Source organism: Gossypium arboreum, chromosome 4, assembly GCF_025698485.1.
Source record: "Gossypium arboreum isolate Shixiya-1 chromosome 4, ASM2569848v2, whole genome shotgun sequence".
Lineage (NCBI taxonomy): Eukaryota > Viridiplantae > Streptophyta > Magnoliopsida > Malvales > Malvaceae > Gossypium > Gossypium arboreum.
This window is the reverse complement of record NC_069073.1, coordinates 27,589,556-27,611,288: the sequence shown is the minus strand read 5'-3', so window position 1 is coordinate 27,611,288 and position 21,733 is coordinate 27,589,556. Positions and strand designations below refer to the sequence as shown.

Below are 21,733 nucleotides of genomic sequence, written 5' to 3'. Positions count from 1 at the left end.
TTTAACATACGAACTTACCTCGGTTACAAAAAATGGCCAAAAGGACCTATTCGTTAAATACTTTGTTTTTCCCCCGATCTACACCTGAACTTCATTTTTCTTGATCTATAATATCACATTTAACTTATTTAATCATCACATTATTCAATTCATCCCAAAAACTCATTATGGAAAAATTTACATTTTTGCCCCTAACTTTTTTACATTTTACGATTTAGTCTCTAGGCTCGTAAAATGAATTTCATTCAATTTCATCACAACCTAAGCCTAGCCGATTGTTATTTATACCCATAACAGCCCACATTTTTCATTTATTCATACTTTTCTAAACATTTTATAGACTTTTACAAATAAGTCCCTATTTAACTTTTTTTTTTATCAAAAATCACTTTTGAAACATTGTTTAACTAACAACAAACATGCATTTTCTACATCAAACATCAAAATAAAAGCATATTCAACATGGGTAAAATTTTAAACTTAAATTTTCTTTCAAATTAGTCCTTGAAATAGCTAAATCAAGTTACAACGATCACAAAAATATAAAAAAATATTAAAAACGGAACAAGAACGGACTTACAATCGAGCTTGAAAGCTTGGCCAAACCCTAACTATGTCTCCTCTTCTAATTTTCGACTATGGGGACTAAATTGAAGAAGATGACATCTTTTATTTAGTTATTTTTGCTTTATTTACCAAATTACCTATTAACCTCTCACTTAAACTTTGAAATTTTACCTACTCCATGTCCATTTTTGTCCATCCTAAAATATATTGGTCTAATTACCATTTAAGGACCTCTAATTTAGAATCTCATAACAATTTACTACCTTTAGCCTATAGAACTCAAATTCTGCACCTATTGCAATTTAGTCTTCTAGTCAAATTGCGTACTCAATCGATAAAATTTCTTAATGAAATTTTCACACAATTATTCTATCATGCTGTAAACCTTAAAGAAATAGTAAAATAAATATTTCTACCTCAGATTTGTGGTCCCGAAACCAATGTTCTGATTTGACCCAAAAAAGGGTTGTTACAATAATGGTAAGTACCCACAAATCCTATGGCATGCCAGCTATATCCAACGGATCTACCATGCAATGTTGCCAATATAATCATACATACAAGGCATAAAATATTATGTTTAAGCACATAATTTAAGATGTAAAAATGTCATTAAAAGCATGTAGCTTAACAATTTCAACATTAATATAATTAAGCACAACAAATCCTTTTATCAATAAGTCTTAAACCAAATATAACATCAACATCAAGTGCTCAAAAATTCAGTAACTCATGCTCCAATTAACTATCCATTCAATCCAAATTAATCATGCCGAAAGCTTAATACACAATTTTGAAAAAGCTAATTGCAATAATGCTTTTGTAAAATAAAATTACCTTTTGCAAATCCAACCAAATCACTCACCTCTAGACTTTGTTTTTTAAACAAAAGTGTGTTCAAATAGGTAAGTTTAAGCCTTAAATACAATTTGCATCATCCTCATCTCGGTGTGAAGCTTCAACAGAGACAAAATATGCATTACAAACTAACATTAACATCAAGAAAGTCAAAATTTCATAAACTATACGGATCTAAATCGTTTCTCTAATCTACCTTACAAAATTGTACAATTAAGCCGAAACATAAAATTCATCAACTAAACAGCCTTCTCAGCACCACAAACCACTTCTAAACGTCATTCCTAGTCCATTAACATAAAACCTAAGTGTTAATTTCATCTATTAAATCATTTTAAAATTTTCATAAAATTAACTCATCTTCTTGATTAAAAACAAATTGATAAAAGTTGATCAACCATACGAGTTTGATCTCTTGTTTTATGATTAAAAACCTCTTTATAAACATATTTTGAGCTTAGACATCCATTAAAACTTGGATTCCAACTCAAAATCATGGATTCACCACTGATGAGTCCCATGTTCAAGAAATAAGAAAACAAAACTTGAAAATCCATTTTAATCAATTTAAATAGAAAATAATTACTAAAAACAACTTAATATGAATTTAGAGTTGAAAAATACCTTCAATTGATCTCAAATCATCAATTTAGAAGATTGAATCAAGATCCTTAAAGAAATTTCAGATGACTTTTGCTCAACTTTGGATAACTTTTATGGAGATTTTGGAGAGAATTTTGAGAGAGTAAAAGTTTAGATCTATTCTCTAATGCGTGGTCGATGAAAATGAGCAAAAAAATGGGAGAAAAAACTCTTAAGACTCTCAAAATTCTCTTAATTCGGATGAAAATGGTGAGCAAAGTGAGGTAGCTGCAGTGTTTTAAAAACTGAAAACCCCCGCCTGATTTTCAAAATTTGGGGAAATTGTCATCAGGTCACTCCCACATTTCCCTTGTTTTACAAAATACTCCTTTCCCTCTAAAATTTCGAAAATAAGGATAATTTGCTATAAAATCACTCTTACACTTCCCTTGTTTTGCAAAATTGTCATATTTAGTTATTATTTTAAATTCTTTCAATTAAACCCCATTTTAATTTATTTTTCCAATTCTAATTAGACCCAAAAAATTTATTTTACCAAAAATTATTTAAAATCATAAAATTAATTTTTCTATTTTTTTTAATTTTTTGGAATATTATTTACCGATTCTTAAATGAAATTAAGCTAACTAAATATTATTTTCACTCGGAACCTAGTAAACTTAATCGAAACTACTAGACCTATTTTTAGGGCCTAATAGCCCGTGACACTAGCCTATCCTTCATTAGGGCATAGCTCATAGCTCGATTGATTACACGTTGGCGTATTGCGACCTCTTAGCGACGACTCTACTACTTGAGTCCACTATGTGCTTTACTAGGCATCCTTTCCTAATGATATCTCACATAAGATTTCGTTATAGACTATGCACCCACACATACGTCAAAAGTCTTAGAGGGTGGATAACATAAAGTACAGGGCTCATAATTTGTCAGGCCTTATACTTAACCTACTTCACCTATCCCTCCGATTTTTTTCTTAACTCTTTGACTTGTCCCTAAATTTTATCGGGACTCATCAAACATCACATCAATCATTTGGTAGTCTTATCCAAATCTTTCAAATTCCAAGAAACTAATCAAGTGTTTTCTTTTTGTTCTCAACTATCTTAGTTCACATTGAGTTAACTCCTAACCATCTTTTCCTTATATCTTAATCGGCTCAAGGTCAACATTACTAGGTGCACTTATTGCTAACATAAGCTTCTTACTTCAAGGTTCATTCTCTTATAACGGAATTCGCCCAAACTATGCATGCCAACCAAAGGCTCCTAAAGGCGAGCCTTTCTTTAACAACTTACTTATTATTTACTTCGTACAAACCCCATGTTCAACAAATCCAAGAGCATCACAAGCGCACCCAAATAGTTCTGAACTTTAGGCTAGCTTTAACACCATTCACTTTTAACTCATCTTATCCAACCCATTTTCTTAACAGTATTTGGATACTAAGATTCCTCCAGGCGGAATGTTATAAGGCAATTTTCTTCTTCCTTTTTAATGGATTTCGTATATCAATGCGTACCTTGACACGCATATCTCCTTTTCCACCATGCATTAATAATTTGGTGTCATACTCCTGAAATTGCCCAATAAAATTCCCAAAATGCAATCCATTCATGGATTTGCACCAAAAAATCCACAAAGAATAAAGGGACACATAATGGATCCTCATTCTTTTCTAACCAATGAAAAATCAAAAGATGATTTTTAAAAGTCCATGGAGACCCAACCATGACTCGATCCAAATCAACCTCATAGAAACATTTGAAAAGATGACACTTCTCTCCAAGATCTGAAATGGCCACTCCCCTAAGTGGATGTTATAGATTTGTCATGGTATTCCGCATTGCTTGAAACTGGTCAACAGTAGTTGTTAGAAAAGATCCAACTGGACTAAGTCTGTTATTAGCCTCGATCTCCTCCTCCTCCCCACTAATCTTCCATGCCTCATCCTCGTTATCATCAATTTGCAACCCAACCGATTCAGTTTCCATCTATCACTGATAGTCCCACTCTTAAGAATCCAAAGCAAAATCTAAAAAAAAAAATACTACAGTATTAACGAAAGACACTAAAGAGAAAACAAAACAATGAACAACAAAAGAAGCGAGCTACACGAGCAAAGCTAAAGAAAAAAGAAAACATGCCACAAGAGCAGACAGAAAGTGTGCCACAAGAGTAGACTAAAAAAAATCTTGTATTTGTTGGTTGTCCTTTTTTTTTAAATCAAAACAGATTAATAAAGCAATCATTGTTAATCATAAATTAACAAATTAAAATTATTATAGATATAGAACATTAAATAAAGAAAAACTTCCTGTAAATCTCTACATCTTATCATAAATATCTGCATCTTGGCTTCAAATGAATAAATCTAAACTTTGATACAAAGAACTATTATTTTTTAGTAAAACTATGCTGATAACATATTATAAAATAAATAATAAAAAGAGTAAAAACAAGAGAAAATAGAAGAACATAGAGAAGTGCTTATTTTATTCATCAATAGAAATATTTACAATACTTTTCTAAAGTCTATATTTATAAGTAAATAAAAAGAATAAAATTCTACTTCTAATGGACAATAAGGTCCTAAAGTATAAAAAACCTTATCGTGATTGACATTCACTTTATTATAATAAATTTTTATAACATCTTTAAATTTATTATATATAAAATAGAATTTCACACAATTTAATATAATATTTATGTTTTAAAAATTACAAAATATTCTTTTTAATCCAGTTTAATATCAATTATCATATTCTCAAAATTTAAAATCATATATTATTATGTTTTAATTTTGTAACCGTTTTATTTATCAAACATTACAAAATTTATACAAAAAATAAATAATTAAATGACATACAATAAAAAACTAGTGATATATATATATATAGTGAAATGTTAATAATGGATATGGCAATCATTTCATACATTCATGATGCCCTGAAATTTTATGTACTGAGCTAGCTGCATGCTATGATGAGTGACCTTCCAGTATAGCTTCTTCTATAGATTCATCTGTATTATTCTGGTTAGAATTGTGATTTTCTTCAACGTTGTAGATTTGTGGAGGATGAGCAATACTAGCAGTAATGTCAGCTGAAGGTTGAACTCTTGATCCTGAAATATCACCAGAATTGCTAAAGATGTATCTTTGGATGAGCCTTCGCAAGATATGGATTTTTGAGCTAAGCAAGGCTAAAAGGACAATGATGGAAATAATGATAAAGAGGCCACCAAAGCTCCTTGAAGTAAGACTGGGGCTAGCTGAAGAGACTGCCCCAGTCTCGTCTTGATCTATGGATACCATGCCAAAGTACTTTTACTCCAATGAATTCATGTATTTTCCTTGAGTGAAATTCAGGATTGCCCTCGAGAAATTAGCAACCATTGGCGACCCTATTGGTAATGCCTGAAATTATTATATAATATTAAGATACGACTTTAAAATAAAAGATTCCATCATTATAGTATGCTGCATGCATATATTTTAGATTGGAAAGATGCATATATGCTTTAGACCTGGATATACTTTCAAGGAGGATAGAAGCTTGATTATCAGATATTAACTTGATAGCTTAGATAACAATTACATAATCATAACTAGATAGATGTTTAGAAAGGGAAAATGTAACTTACAAATCCTAACCCATCTGTTCTATAGGTGGGCCCAACCATGAGGTAGCCTGTAGTATATTGAGCAAGAAATAGTTTAATGTAGGGAATTTCATCAAAGATGGCAGAAACTCCCTCATTTTCAGATCCCTTTGACAATGCTTCTTGGTAGTCAACAACAGAACAATATGGCTTGAGCATAGACTCCTGAAACCCTAATTGATTTATTAGGAAGCCTTTTACAAATGAATGATTCTGGTAACCAACATAAGATTTTCTCAGTTCTTTAATACTCGGGATTGTTGGCTGTAATTGATTGACTGTCAAGATTGAAGATAAATTTGCTGTGTAACTCTGCATCAAAATTAAGGCCAAAAATATCCATACCACCAACACCAATCTTGAGCCGTTGGTTACTACCATATCTCCTGTTACCCCAAAAAATCAGATTAATCAAGTCTATGAAATGATTGAATAAACATGGAAATATAGGGGGGAAAAGAGCCAGAAAGAGAAGTAAGAAAGGTATTCTACTTTGAGGAATAGCCACAGATTGGCATGGAAACATCAAAATTGTGCTGAGTTTCTTTCTTGCTGATCCATTAAATTCTGTATTTTCACGACGCTCTAAAACTCGAACAACAATCCCTATGAAAATGCAGATGGCGATGATTACCAACCATAGATCCCAACTTAAAGGCTTCAAGAATATCCACATGTCTTTTGGCCCATCGTGTCGGACTTTTATAAGCATGGCCACCCCGGTTTCCAAATATGGTAATGTAAAATCAACACAATTTGTCCTACTTGCCACTATCGAGATGTCTCCCACAGCAGCGTGGATTTTCTATAACTCCCAACAACAATAAGAATCATCATAAAGAAATTGCACTTTAAACAAATGTGATTTGGACAAATAAAATTAAGGGGAATAGAACAAACCTGGTACTTAACTTGGCAACACAAATCATCATAAGTTCCATTAATGTTTACAAATTCATAACTAGTGGTGGAAGGTAAGGCGAAGTCCCACACTTTTCTGAAAACCTCTATAGAGAACCCTGGTAATTCATCATCATTGCTCTTATTCCCTGACCGTATGTTCACAAACTCATTGAACCCTTTCTTACTTGGAACCCCTATTGTCCACTTTGCTCTCGTTGGTTCCTCTGCCTGAAGTATTCTCGGGGTGTTCCGAGAAGTTGAATTATTATTTTTAGATATTCCTTGGTCATTAGTCCAATAGCCAATCACTCTATTTCTTTTTCCAGTTATATTAAAAATTTCAAAGACCGAAGGTTGGAACTGCCTATTCACCAAGTCTAAAACCCCACTGATCCCTCTAAAACTAGGGTTCAAGATTCCTATTAACCAAGTTCTGTCATTCATCTCCTTCAAGAAGCCAGAATTCACATTGCCTATTCTTTCCACTGTCATACCTAATCCCCAAACTATATCATAAAGCCACAAACCTAAAAGATTTAGCTTAGTTGCAGCCTTGTTCTGCTTCATGCTGGATATCCTTTTATATATTGTTCTGAAGTTCTTAAGAGCTCTCGTCTTGGGAACATAAGGCCTTAAGCCTATTACACCCTTCATTGAATCAATAGCTATAGGATCCATGGTATCTACAAAGTTGGATAAACCATCTGTCACAAGCCATGCAAATCCTTTGCCCATCATTCCTTCCTTGTTTGCAACTACGAAATGACGAGACGCAAGATTTGAAGACATGTGCACCACAAATACCTCACTTTGCGAGCTCATTAGCACTTCAAGCCTGTCTAAAATTTGAAAATCTTCTGCAAAGATGGGGATTGCAATCTTGTGTGATAGTTGAATGTCCTTGTTCACTAATGCATCAGTTAGATAGGGGATGATGGAATTACTGAATTCCATGTCTTCATATATTAGTGTAACTTTGTTCCATTCAAACATTTCCAAAGTGGAAACCGTAGCTTCTGCTAGGCGAGAAAAGTCAGGCATGGTTGTTCTGATAAGCAAAGGACTATAAGAAGGAGAATGGTTGTCTCCAAGTTGGATTGCACATGAGGCTTCAGCTGATGTCTGTGGTAGATATCCAACTGCATTTTGAATATAATCGTAAGTTTTAAATGGTATAAATTGGAGAGAAGGGATTTATAAAGGGTTCTTTTAGGGGGAAATCCACCTTAACCTTTGTATAAATTGAATTCCATTTTCATTTCCATCCTTTAACCAACACAAGTGAAGTAGACCTTTACTTGAGGGTAAAGTTGAGATTTACAAAACAAAGTTTCTTAAGCTTGAGTTTTATCATGTGAATTTTCTTTTGGATTTCTTATGAGTTTAAATTGTCTAAGTCTCAATTTATTCCAATCTACCAGCCAACTGAGTTGTAATTACTTAGGTATTTGTTGTTTGTGATTGTATTATACTTGTGATTGACGAGTAATTATACTTACAAACTCATTAGAAAAAACTATGTATTGACCATATGATCTAATAATTGTTCTCCCAACCAATGTTCATTTTTCCCATAAAATTATATCTAAATATGGGAAAACACTTCTAAGAAACGGGAATTATTTTGAGTGAATATATATATATATATATATATTCCATTAAATTCATGTCAGGTAATTAGGTTAGTTTTAAAAAATTCTATCAATTTATCTAACACTACCCTTTCTTTTTTTTTCACTTCACCTAAAGAAAATGAAACTTTCCATCTTACTAAAGCTTTTTTTTGGTGATACACATAGTGGAGGACACCCGTTAAACACCCTAAGGATTTGTTTGTTTGAGTGGAAAGATAAAAAATTGAAGGGCAAAAAATTAGAAATATGAAAAATATAATTTTTCTTTCTATAAGTATACTTGGTAGGAGAGATGGAAAAATGAAAAGTAAATACATTTTCTTCTATTCCATTGCTTTGTCGAGTTGAAAAGTGGAAGGAAAAAACAAAACATTTGGAAAATGCATAATATTGAACTAACATACATATTTTTCTCATTTTTTATCCTCTCATTATTCTAACATGGAAGAATTGATTTTTATGCATTAAAATAGAAAATGGACATCCCTCCTATTTTATTTCTTGTCATTTTTCTTTCAAACCAAATACACTTAAAATTTATTTTATTTCCACTTTTCCAACCCCTCCTCGGCTCCTCCCATCCCTCCATTTTTCCTTCCAACCAAGTACACCCTAAGGCGTTACTTGGTGTGCTTGGTAGAGTGAAAAGAAAATTGGAAGGATGAAAAATTGAAGGGGTAGAAAATTAAAAGAATGGAAAACATAAATTTTATTTCTATAAGTGTGCTTGGTAGGTGAGATGGAAAAATAGAAAGAAAATTACATTTTCCTTCCGTCCATTGCTTTATAAAGTTCAAAAATAAAATGAAAGAAAATAAAACAATTGAAAAATGTATAATTCTTAACAAACATACACATCTCTCTCATTTTCCCTCCTCTCAAGATTCCAATTTGGAGGAATTGATTTTTATACATTTGATGGAAAATGAGCATCCCTTCTATTTTCTTTCCTCTCATTTTTCTTTCCAACCAAGCAAACTCTAAATTTAATTTCTTTCCATCTTTCTTTCCCTCTATTTTCACCCCAACCAAGCACATCCTAAGTGAAAGCCTGTAACTGAATAAAATTCCATCCTATTTCTTTGAAAGTTACGACAGTTTGGTCTGCTTATGCTATGACAAATATACGAGAATTATTGAGTCAAGTGTGTCGTCGGATCTTTTCAGAACCATTATAAGGGAATTCTATCAAGATAGAGAAAAATGATATTGAATGTGAGATAGGACTTAGAGATGGTAAGGAGGAGGATAGACCATTTAGGATCAGGTTTTTGTACATAGCTAATGTGACTGTGACAAAGTCTTTTATGGGCCTTTGGTAGTGCCTAGTTGGTTAATTAGAGTTTGTCATCAAAGGGTTATAATAGTGGACGATTAGGATGCAATTATTAGTGGTTGATCAAGATGATGAATATGTGGTTAGTAGTAGTTATCTTTCATTAGTATCTTTCCTCTATTAAGCTATTGTTAAAGACAATGACATTTGTATACCAATTTGTAGCAATCTGAATTGTAGTTTTTATTTTATATTAGGGTTACATTTTATCTATTGTTAGTGGAGTTTTTAAAGGATAAAAATATACTTAAATTTTTTATGAATTCCTTTTTGATTTTTTATATATATATATATATATATATATATATATATATAAATATCAAATCAATCTTATTTAATATAATCACAAGTCGAGGAAAACGTAGTTTATTTTAAGCTCGATATATTATTTCGTACTTGAGTTTGATAAATTTTTAATGTAGTATTTATGTTTTTTTTGTTCAATTTGATACTTGTATTTGATGAAATATTTATATTGGTGCTCAAAGGTATCAATGTTAGCTTTTAGTGTTTAATTCGAGTTCTAGAGTTGAATTGATGAAAGTTAATTGCTATCTAGGTTTGAATTTTTCATGATTTTGTTAAAATAAATTTAATGTTAATTGTGAATTTGTTTAAATTTATGTTTAACATGTTAAATACAATTTGATGTATATGATTTAATTTGTGTTCTATGATTAATTTGATGAAAGTTAATAATTAGTTAATAATATTAATGTTGTTATCTTCAAATACCAAAATATATAACTTCTATCAAATATAAATATCACATTAAATAAAAATAACACATACAACACGTTAACAAAAATATTAAATTTAGATACCAAATTATGTATTAAAACTTTATTTTAATACATGCAATTATGTGCGTGTTTTTTTATCATTGTAAATTGGGTAAACAATTTGAGAGAGATGAATGGGACGGGACTCGAACTCTCATCAATGACTTCATCGGCTATTTACGTGTTTACTAATGTATGGGCATAGACAATATTTTTATCTGGATTGATTATGAGGGAGACTTCGTTTTTTTCTTTGTCAACCGCAAACATTTATGTGATGGTGGATTTTTTTTTGGTTTTTTGTCAATTGTGGCCGACAATGGTTTGAGATGAGGCACTTATACGGGGATTTTCTTTAAATTTATTATAATTTAAATATTACCATGAGCGAATTCCTTTAAGAATTAAGAATTATGTTGATTTAACGTTGAATATATATATATATATATATATATATATATATATATTTCAATATTATCTAATTATACTTTATAATATTTTATTCTAATTATAATTTTACTTACAACTTTGAAAAAAATAGGAATTATGGTTGTGAATAAAAATTTTAATTTAAGTTGAATGGGTATAAGAAATATATAAAGTCATTTGTTTTTATTTTTAAATCAATTCTTATATAATTTTAAATTTAAAATTTAATCTTTGACATAATGCAATATCTTAACTTTGTAATATTATTAATTAGTCTGAATACTTTCTTTTGATTAAATTATTGACATGATTATTTTTAAAATTGTTAGCACATTAAAATTTTCGTTAAATTTAGATACATTAGAATTTTTCTTAACATAGTTACCAAATATTTTTTTAAATTTCAATATGCTACATAAAATTTAACAGAAAAATTTTAGTAATATTAACAATTAAATTTAAACTTTTAAATTTTAAAAATAAATATACTAAATTATTAAAAGCAAAAGTATGTGAAATAAATTATCACAAAAACTTAAAACATATTTCAAGCTTCAAATTTCACTCTAGAATTAGTCTAAAAAATAATTAATCTAATACTAACTGTGAGTCAAGATACATACTAGTAAAGAAAAAGGAAAATTTTAATTGCGCTACCAGATTAGAATTCGTAAATTAAAATAAACTAAATTATTCAAGTCAAACTTTAGTTTTTTGGTTGCCTATTTAAAAAAATTGATATGGGTTTTTTATTTTGGATGTGTATTTTCAATTTTGATATTGATTTGTATTCCTTAGTTTAGGAAAATAATTTGACATGATAATCTTTTTAATATGTGGTGATATAACATATTTTTTAATTTGACAAATATTAGTCAATTTTCTCAATTTTGTCAATCCTTAAATATGCATGATTTATTTAATTGTATAAAAATATAAAATGTATGTGACACGTTATTACATATTTTAAAAGTATATAACAGAATAAGTTAAATAAAAAGAAATTGCATCATTTTCAGAAACATATATTTCAAAAGTTAAGGACTAGATGGATTAATTTGCAAAAAGTATACCGTACATGGACCTCTCTAGAATTTAACTTTTCTTTTCCTAAATTAACCCTACCACTTCATGAAAATTCTCACCAAATCAAAATTTATACAGTTCATTACTCTTAAATCTACAACTTTTAAATTATTACAAGAATAACAGTATTTATCAGTAAAAAGAAAGTAATTAATTATTGTTGTTATTTAAAATGTGAGATGGGTTAAAAAGAATGGAGTCTGCTTAGTAAATATTTGTTTATTTTTATTTATTCATAAATATTATTTAAATTTTTTTAATAGTGTCGAGTTTAGGTTTCAAACTCAATCCACTTGCTAAGCCTGTAGTAATTTATATAAATTTGTTGGTTTCGGCATTTATGATGTTAAACTTCTTGCAATCACTTCAGTTAAGAAGATGGAGAAAATAATTAAGTGGGATTAAGCCTAATTCTAGTTTATCATAAAATTAAGGTGAAGTATAGAAATGTTTACTAATGTATTGTTTTGATGATGGAATTTTTAATTTTTTATTTAATTATTAAACTATTCAAATCAAATATTTTTATCACTAATCGTATAAAATTTGATGGAAATATTTATATGGGCTTTTTTATTGTCTAAAACAAATTTAACCTCTAATATTTACAAATTATATCAATTTGATTCTAAAAATAAAAATTTTAATAAATTTAGTCCTTTGTTTTTAGTTCAAATTTTAAAAACCAATAAATTTAATATTCAATGTTTACAAAATATATCAGTTTTGATGTTTTAAGATTTATATAATTTATTCATTTCTTGTCTAATCAGATTAAATCATGTTAACTCTTTGAGTCGTCGCCACCTAGATGACCATGATCTCATCTCAAATTTCTCTACTACCTTATCCAAGGAAAAGACAATACCTTCCTTTTAATATAATTTAATTTAACTTTTTAATAAAACTTGTAATTATTTTGTAATTTCGTTCGTTGATCAATCTAAAAAATTTAATTCAATAAATTAAAAACGACTTCTAGCTACCATAATTGAATTTGATTTAATTATTTGTGTATTTTAAAAATATATATAAAAATAATTTAAATTTAAAAAATTAGCATTAATTTACTATTTTTATCAAAACATCAATTCAATTTTTGATAATTGCATTATACTTTATAGTTTATATTCACCTCTAAAAAGCAAAATGTAAATTAATATAAGGATTTATGTATATATATAATATTTGTGGGCTCAAGTTTCATTTTAAAAGAAGCAGTTTCAGTTGGGGCAAAAATGATTCGTTTCTAGTTTCTCCTATTTGACTGCAAAAATATTGCTTGTTAGCAAGGTGCTAGCTTTCATTCCTTTTATTTTCCCGTTTTATTGTACATACCACTTTTTTTTTCATTGTTTAGCTTATTATATGATGCATAAGTTTACTTATTTTCTGAAAAATATTTATTTTTACGGAGTTAAAATGTTAAATTCTGTAAATATTAAAGGTTAAATTTATTGAAATTTTTTATATTTAAAGTCAAATTGATAGAATGTGTAAATTTTAGAAAACTAAAATTATTATTAGACCAATAAAAAACCTGCATCAACACTTTAATGTTTAATGATTAAAATTTTGATTTCAAATCATTTAGTGATTAAATAAAAATTTTAAAAGTTATGTGAATAGGGTACTTCACCATAAAATAAAAACTAAAATATCTTTATCCGTGATGGAAAATTATATGACAGAAGGTCCCAAACTTACCTGCTGGCGCTGCAGCAACGGCACCAAGCGATTCCCATCTTTGCAGAGACAATCTGGTTTCATAACTTGGATGTTTGGCATAAAAATCTGAAAGAGCCATCGACAAGCATATATTGGCCATAGCACCCATGTTTGAGTTCACATCAACAATTACACCGATATTATACATTAACCTGGTTGAATCCCTGGTTCCGTATAGTCCACTACTGCTAGCAGTTTCTAACTTTATGGTGAAGCCAATCAAAACATATGAAAAGAGAAGGAAGGGAAAAAAGGAAAAGCAGTGCTTGGAATATTTTGGCATCGGGACAGACTACACAGTACTTTCGGAGGGGCTGTTTAAGAGTTTCTTACTGATTGCTAGTTTGATTGAAGTTATATAGACAGTGTTTAGGACTGCATGTTTGACTCGCAATTTGCGTTGGCTTTGGTGTACGAAACGAAGAAGAAGAAACGAGTTGTGAAAAGTCTTCGTTTGAATGTACCAGGCTGTTTCTACTTACATTTCAATTAGAATAATTTTATGATTATAGTGTCATAAACAATTAACTATCATGAATCGCATTTTCCACTAATTAAAATTTAGGTTCTTACTCTAGCAATTGTAGTATGTAAGTTGTTCATTGGCTTAGATGCTTTTATTGTTAGCCAAATAAATAAGTTTGTATTTATGGAGGAATCTAAAAATATTTTAATTGTACTTTAAGCTAGAGCTGATAAAATAAATTTATTTGTGTCAATTCGAACTTGTAACAATTTGAATACAAGAAAACTCAAACTAGTAACTATATGACCCCCATAAAATTCGAGCTTGAAAGAATTTGAATATGAGAAAAATCCAAACCCGAGCAGATCCAAGCTTGAAATAATCCAAGTCCGAGACAGACCCAGGCCCACGGTCGAGATAGATCAATCTAAGACCTAAAAAAGAGTCTGAGTTTATAACGAAACAAATAATAATAATTAATATAATTATATGATAATATTTAAAATAAAAACATAATATAAATGAAAATTGATAAATATTTAATTTATGAAAATATATTTTAAATAATATATAATTATATTAAAAAATTATAATTAACAAAAATTCTTTATGTTAAATTATAAATTAAAATAAGATTTTAAATATTGGTTATGAATATCAAATAAATTTCAAGTTCATGATCTACCGCCAGGGTTTTTTTTTCGAAAACAATAGCAAAGTAATTGGGGAATTTTATCGGGCGTTTCATGGAGTATGACACGAATCAGGTGAATCGAGGGTTTAAAAATTTTTTGAGGATTAGAGTTGATCTGGATGTCAGAAAATCGTTGAAAAGGATAAAAAAAAGATAATGATTTCTTCTTCAAAATTTGTCTATGTTAATTTTAGGTATGAAATGCTCACTTTGATTTGCTTTTTGGGTGGTCGCTTAGGTCATAATGACAAATTTTGTCCAGTTAGATTGACCAATGGTGGGGATGATTTGGAGTTGGGATGGAATCTGCATCTTAGAGCGCAATCAAGGAGGGCCATAACCATGAGCAATGTCTAGCTTCGAGAAGAAGGGGATGATGAGAATAACGAAACAAATTGCTTAATGCATGGTTTAGGGAGGAATTCAGGGAAGGAAATTAGGAGGAACTTGTGTACAAATATTAATCCAATCTTAGGTTTTAATTTGGAAGGTTATTCAAATCAGGATGCACTGAATATGGAGGGTCATTCCAATAAAATGGGTCAGACGGAAATGGAGCATGTAACATCCCGAATTAGGGCGTAGTCAGAATAGTAATTTCGGGCCCAAAAATCCGACGTTAAAATAATTATTTTATGATCATTATGAGGTCTAGGATATGAAAATAGGCATGTGTTAAAGTTTCATGAAGAAATTCTATGTGTAAGGTGTTCAATTGGAAATTAATAACCAAATTGAATAAATTGCAAAACTTGGATTCTAGAAGCAATTTGTATGAAATTGATTTGGAATATTAATTAGAGGTCCTTAAAGAGTAATTTTCCCAATTTCTAAGTTTTTGGACAAAAATGAGCATGCATGGAAAATTTTGAAAAGTTAGTAAGGAAGGGCATTTTGGTCATTTGGTTAATTAATGAAATATAAAGGGAAAATCAAGCAAAAATTCACTCATTTTCTTCTCTATGCTGTCGAATTTGAAGGAGTCTCCATAGCTAGGGTTTTCCAACATTTCAAGCTCAATAGTAAGTGTTCCCTAACCCCGTTTTTAATGTTCTTTGTATTTTTAAAACCCTCGTAACATGCTCTATCCATTTCTACACATATTTCAAGCTAGGGTTCATGTTAGAAATTTGACCCATGCATGATATGGTTGTTCTTTGATGATTTATGGAGGGTTATGAAAGTTAGATGTTAGATAAACATCTTTTGCTTGGTGATTTTTCATGAAAACACCAAAAAGGGACCTAAATGAAAAAGGTATAAAATGAGGGGTAGAAATGTGAAATAGAGGAAAATGTGGGATAGTATGAGCTTATAATACATTCGGCTAGGCTTGGGTAGCCAAGGAATTACATGCATTTCATTATACGAGACTTAGGACTAAATTGTAAATATTGTGAAAGGTTGGGGCAAAATAGTCATTTTTCTCGAGGTGAGTTTTAGGCCTAAAAAGAATAATGTGATGTATTAATAACTTATTTTTATTGATATAGACCCCGAGGAACCAATTCCAGAGGTCTATCGTGGAAAAGGAAAGGTTTTGGAATAACCGAAATACGAAACCAAAGCAATTACCAGGTAAGTTCGTGTAACTTGAAGTAAACTTTAAATATACTTGAAAATGCATATTCTTAAACATATGTTAATTTAGATATTGATTGCATGACAATCCATGAAATGTGGTAGTGTAAAATGAAAAAGATGACAATTGTCCCGGTTGAATGAAAAAGGGAGATTCGATGGGTAAATTCTTATTTACATGACATGAGATCCTGCATGTGTTGCAGAAAGGGATTTAACTCGAATGTGTAATCCGATTATCTCAGTATAGTAAAGATCCAGCCTGGACAGGTGTTCCTTAAGCGATCAAACCTCCTGATGAATATATGTGCATTGTGGATTAAGCCTGGATGGGTAACATGATTAAGGACTGAAATTAACCTGGACAGGCATTTCAAATCCGAATGTTTTGGAGTAATTGTTGTTGTAAGGGATTTAGCCTGGAATGGTAATCCTGACAATACTCATTGAATTTATATTATGAGGGATTTAACCTGGATTGGTAATCCCACCGTAAGAGTGAGGTTCACAGGAGTGTATATTTAAAATGGTCACTAGCATGACTTGACGGTAAATGGGATACCCATCGAGATTTCTGAGAAATTCAACAGGACATAATAAGACACGAGAATGGAAATGTTTGAATTAATGAGCTCACCAAGATTAATGCTACATTGCTTGAGAGGGAACTAACTTGATGGTTGAGTGTATGTGATAGGGAATTTATACTATGCATGTTTGGCATGAATATCATTTATGGTTGTATGCAAAATAATGGTTGTATGCAAAATAACCGGTAAGTTTAATTTCCTGTTATCCGAACTTACTAAGCATGTTAATGCTTATCCCCTTTCCTTTCCCTGTTTTATAGAGCTTGTGAACTCGTGAAGATTGGAAGACGATTGGAGTATTGTCAACACTATCAATTTACCTTGCTTTGGTATATAGATACTTTTACTTTGTTACAATGGTATGTATAAGTTTTTGGTTATTTTGTTATATGTGTCATTAGTTAGCCAATGTAAGGGCTTGAATGATATACCTATTTATTTTGTATATGGCCATAAGACATGGCTCATTTTGATGTAGGTTGTAACCTACTAATTGTGCATGTTGGTGTTTAAATATTCATTAGATGGTTAAATATGGTATATCATGAATGGACATGTGCAATGTGGCCAAATCACTTGGAGATGGCTAGGTCATAATTGGAAATGACTTATAAGATGAGCCAAGTCTAAATGTGTTTGATGATATGGTAATCCCTAATACGAAAAGGATAATTTAGCATGTACTAAACCGATGAGATGAGGTTAACATGCAATGAATCATGTCAAGGTTGTTTTAAGAGTATAATTAGGCCATGTTAAATACCATTGAAGTCTCTAAGTGTGTATGGATGATAGAGGGTGACTAAAGGCTTAGCAAATAGCCTTAAAAAGGTCCACACAGGTAGACACACGGGCATATGTCTAGGCCGTGTGTGACACACGGTCAGCCCCATAGGCGTGTTGCCCGGTCGTGTGTCCCCTGCACTTAAAATTTTAGGTCAATTTGCATGGTAGTAAACACACGGGTAAAGACTGTGTAGAGGAAATGGCCTAGCACATGAGCATGTGCCTTGGCCGTGTGCCTCAAAATGAATGATGATGTCATAAACAGAATGTCCCAATTTTTGGACACGGGTGACGGCACGGACATGTCTAGGCTGTGTAAGGGACATGGGCCAAGGATACAGGCGTGTGTTCAGCCGTGTGAAAACCCCTGTAGGTTTGAAATGGAAAATAAATTTAATTAATTCCACACGGGTAAGGGACACGGGCATGTCCAAGCACATGGGCCTGTGCATTGCCTCTACACGGGCATGTGAGGCTTAAACCCAAAAATTTTCCTAAGATTTTCTTAAGCCCTCGGTTTAGTCTCGGACCATTCTTAATGCATGTTTTGGGTCTCATAGGCCCATAATAAGGATACTATGAATGTGTTTGATTAGTTTTAATTTGGAACGAAATTTTATAGCCCGTGATTTTTTGGAAATGTCATATTTGTGTACGGTAATGCCCCGTACCTTGCCCCGATCTCGAGTACGGGTAAGGGGTGTTATAGAGCAAGAGTTGGAAGATAACCCAATTGAGAGGAAGGACAGTAAGAAGAGGCTCAGATCAGATTTTTTGGATCTTAATGTTTCTGACGGTTAGGATTCGTTAGGATATATGAAAGAGCAATTAAATGCTCACGCTTATATTTTATCAGCAGTTGCTATGAGGCATGCTAATCGAGAGCCTTGAAATTATTAATTTAGAATGTCAGCGGATTGGGGAGTATGCAAGTTATAAAAAGGCTTTAGCAGAAGTTGAAGACCTATAATCCCTATATTGCCTTCTTTATAGAGACTAAGATAGATGGTATGCATATGGATAGGTTAGACAGAGATGTGGCTTTGTAAATGGGATTGAAGTTCCAACTGAATGTACGAGGGGAGAACTCAGTTGGCCTGGAATGGTAATGATCTAGTGTAGTTAAGAAGTTTTCCGAATAATCACATTGATGTGAACATTCAAGTAGAGGAAGGGGATGATTAATGGAGGCTAACAGGTTTTTACGGATTTCCGGAGGTACGCCATAGGGAGAAAGATTGGAATTTATTGAGTCGATTAGGAGAAGATCAAGGAATGCCTTAGGTTATCTGTGGAGATTGTTGGGAAATGTGTCCATATTGTAGTAAACATGTAACTGTTTTCTATTTATTTGAATGATGAATAAATAAATAAAGTTAATTTTACATTTCACCATTATGTCTTTCTGTAGTTTTTGTTTTTCATATTATGCATGCAAGCGAAATTGTGACAAGAAAATATTAGTTCATTGACTATCTAAGTTCAAACTAAAATAAGTGGCATTTTAAAAATGTTTATATTGTGAGAAAAACAACTTACTTTAATAAATAATCTAAATGAGTCTATAATCCCATAAAAGAATCAAAATGAGCATTTAATTCAAATACTAAGAAGGATTATTGTAGTCTACAATTCCAATTGGGGAGATGGCTGGTCTTGGCTATCGGAGTAATTGACTCTACAGGTAGAGACATAGATGTATTCATTGGCAGATGATACATTGGACTAGACCCGAGATGAATTAATTCACTTATGATGTTCTTGGTGTGATTTACCTAAATCCTGAGTTAGTCACTGACCATGCGTATGCAACTTATGCGCTTTGATATAAGTGGAGGCTTATGCTCTAAAGATGGTTGAGCCCATAACTAGTATGTTGGGTGCATGACTTGTATATGGCATGGCTTTACTAGCAACAGTGGATTTCATAGCTTAATTAAAGAGTTAATGATATCCTCTCATTGGCATTCTATGGATTGATAAATATGGAACGTGGCCACGGGTTGCTAGTTCTCGAACGAGCAATTTATCACAGTCATCTATTGATAGTGATCATATTAATCATTAAGAAGACAAAACAGTGACAATGTGATAAAATAGGATTGTATTGAGTGAACGGTTTTAACTCAAAAGAATCAAAGATATCATATGAGGATAACACACACATGACGAGGAGGTCATTGGACAAAACAATTGGATGAATTGTTTTCATAAAGAGTATACAATAAAAAGCTTTCAATCACAATTCTTCTTGTGGACTGACTCCATGATTAAGTAATTGCGAATTATCAAAACGATGCTTCTGGGTATAATTGTAATTACTAGAGCCTAATTGTATATGTCTGATTGGTCCCTTCAGTAGCTAAACAAAAGCTCAATCGAACTACATTTGAATCAGAAGAAAATTCTACGACTTTGGAAATAATTTAATTGAGTCGACTTATTTGATGTAGAATTAAATTAGGTGGTCGTGAGAATTTCTCAAGTAGAGAATTTGATTAAAGAATTCTCTTGAAAATTTAATTTGGAAAATCTAAATGATTTTTGGAAAATTTTATTTTGATCAAGTAAAATTAAATTAATCAAATTAATTGAAATTAATATGATATTTTATGAAATTAATTTTCAAGTCAAACAATTGGCCTAATGAGTAATTGAACTTGAAAATTGGACCTGAGATTGTAAATTGGGCCCAAGAGCCCAAAATCAAGACTAAGACCCAAAAATTGGTCGAACCGGACCCAATATGTGAAACCAAACCGATAGTCCAATCGGTAGCTAGACCAAACCAGTCGGGTCATCACTGACCCAGACCAAACTGACAGTAGCCTAACCGGCTACTATTAATAAGTGAAAATGCTATCGAAAAACGAGAGTAAAAATGCAATGAAAATTACGAGAATGATGATATGACTATTGATAAGTAAATGAATAGATAAACAACTAAGAGCAAAGATACTACGACAAAAGATAAGGGTTATGCGATATTGAGTGCGAAAGTAGGGATTACTAAGAATCTACTTTTCCTGTCAACAATGCCTCAGCAAAATCATACTTAACCTACTACTCAGAAGACTTCTAAAGTGGCCTACTTGTTTATAGACCAGAACCCTTAAATTACCTTGCTTGCATCTATAAACTTTTAACATGGTACCCTGCATTATTTTCTTCTGTATGAACGCTGCTCTATGTCTAGAGTCTACTACAGGTATCTGTCGAGTACTTGCTCATATCATCCATGGTTTAACTAATCTTGTGACAGCCCAAAATTGACCCTAGTCGGAATGTGGTTTCGGGACCGCAAAACTGAGGCATAAAAATAATTTAATGCTCATTTTGATGCTTATGATATGTGTTAATTCGTGTGTGACATTTTTGATGTTTGATTTAGAGTTATAAATGTGAATTTCACTAGAAAGGACCTAGTAGAAAACTTTGAAAGTATGATGGGGAAATGTGTGATGACTAATTAAAGCATGCATGCAAAACAATGGCCTTGCATGTCAAATATCCCTCTTTTATAGGAGGTGGCGGCCATGACAAGGAGTATGGGCTAAACATGTCATGAAACATGTTTTGTTGGTGCATTAGGGAGAAACAATAAACAAATAAGTATGGGTAATAAAGAAAGAAAAAAAATGTGTGTGAGTGAACCCCCCATTGCCGTGCATTGAAGAAAAGAAAAGAAAAAATTTTGCTCATCCATTTCATTCTCTCTTGACCGAAAATACCAAAGAGGAAGGAAGGAATTTTTGCTTCATGTTTGGTTTGGAAGGGATTAGGAAGAGATTTGGCTATACTTGCATCAAGATTAAGGTATGTTTGAGGTTGTGCCATGAGATTCATGCATGTTTTTAGTTGCTAGCTTGATGTTCTTATTAGCCCATGGTTCAAATCTTTGTTATATCATGGGGATGGTATTTGGCCAAGGTGGATTTTGTGTTAATGCCATTGCATGTTAAATATGAAGCTTGCTAATGGTATATGTGATGGTGGATTGATGGCTCTTGGACTTTCTTTTTAGTAT

The 21,733-nt window shown here is 31.4% G+C and overlaps 1 protein-coding gene across 1 annotated transcript; it reads right to left on the bottom strand.

Annotated features, from left to right (window-relative positions):
- Positions 1-4,792: 4,792 nt before the first annotated feature.
- LOC108458698 (glutamate receptor 2.9-like) lies at positions 4,793-14,175 on the bottom strand. The gene is made up of 5 exons (XM_053026885.1): positions 13,569-14,175; positions 6,592-7,733; positions 6,184-6,496; positions 5,674-6,077; positions 4,793-5,446 (listed from the first exon to the last, which is right to left on the bottom strand). The coding sequence occupies exons 1-5, from the start codon at positions 13,870-13,872 to the stop codon at positions 5,357-5,359; spliced, it is 2,253 nt and encodes a 750-aa protein (XP_052882845.1). The 5' UTR covers positions 13,873-14,175; the 3' UTR covers positions 4,793-5,356.
- Positions 14,176-21,733: the final 7,558 nt, after the last annotated feature.

Coding starts and splice junctions, on each gene's coding strand:
- LOC108458698 (XM_053026885.1), bottom strand. CDS start 13,872: ATGCCAAAATATTCCAAGCACTGCTTTTCCTTTTTTCCCTTCCTTCTC. Junction 7,734..13,568: donor CGTTGCTGCAGCGCCAGCAG/GTAAGTTTGGGA, acceptor TTCAAAATGCAG/TTGGATATCTACCACAGACA. Junction 6,078..6,183: donor ATCTGTGGCTATTCCTCAAA/GTAGAATACCTT, acceptor TTGGGGTAACAG/GAGATATGGTAGTAACCAAC.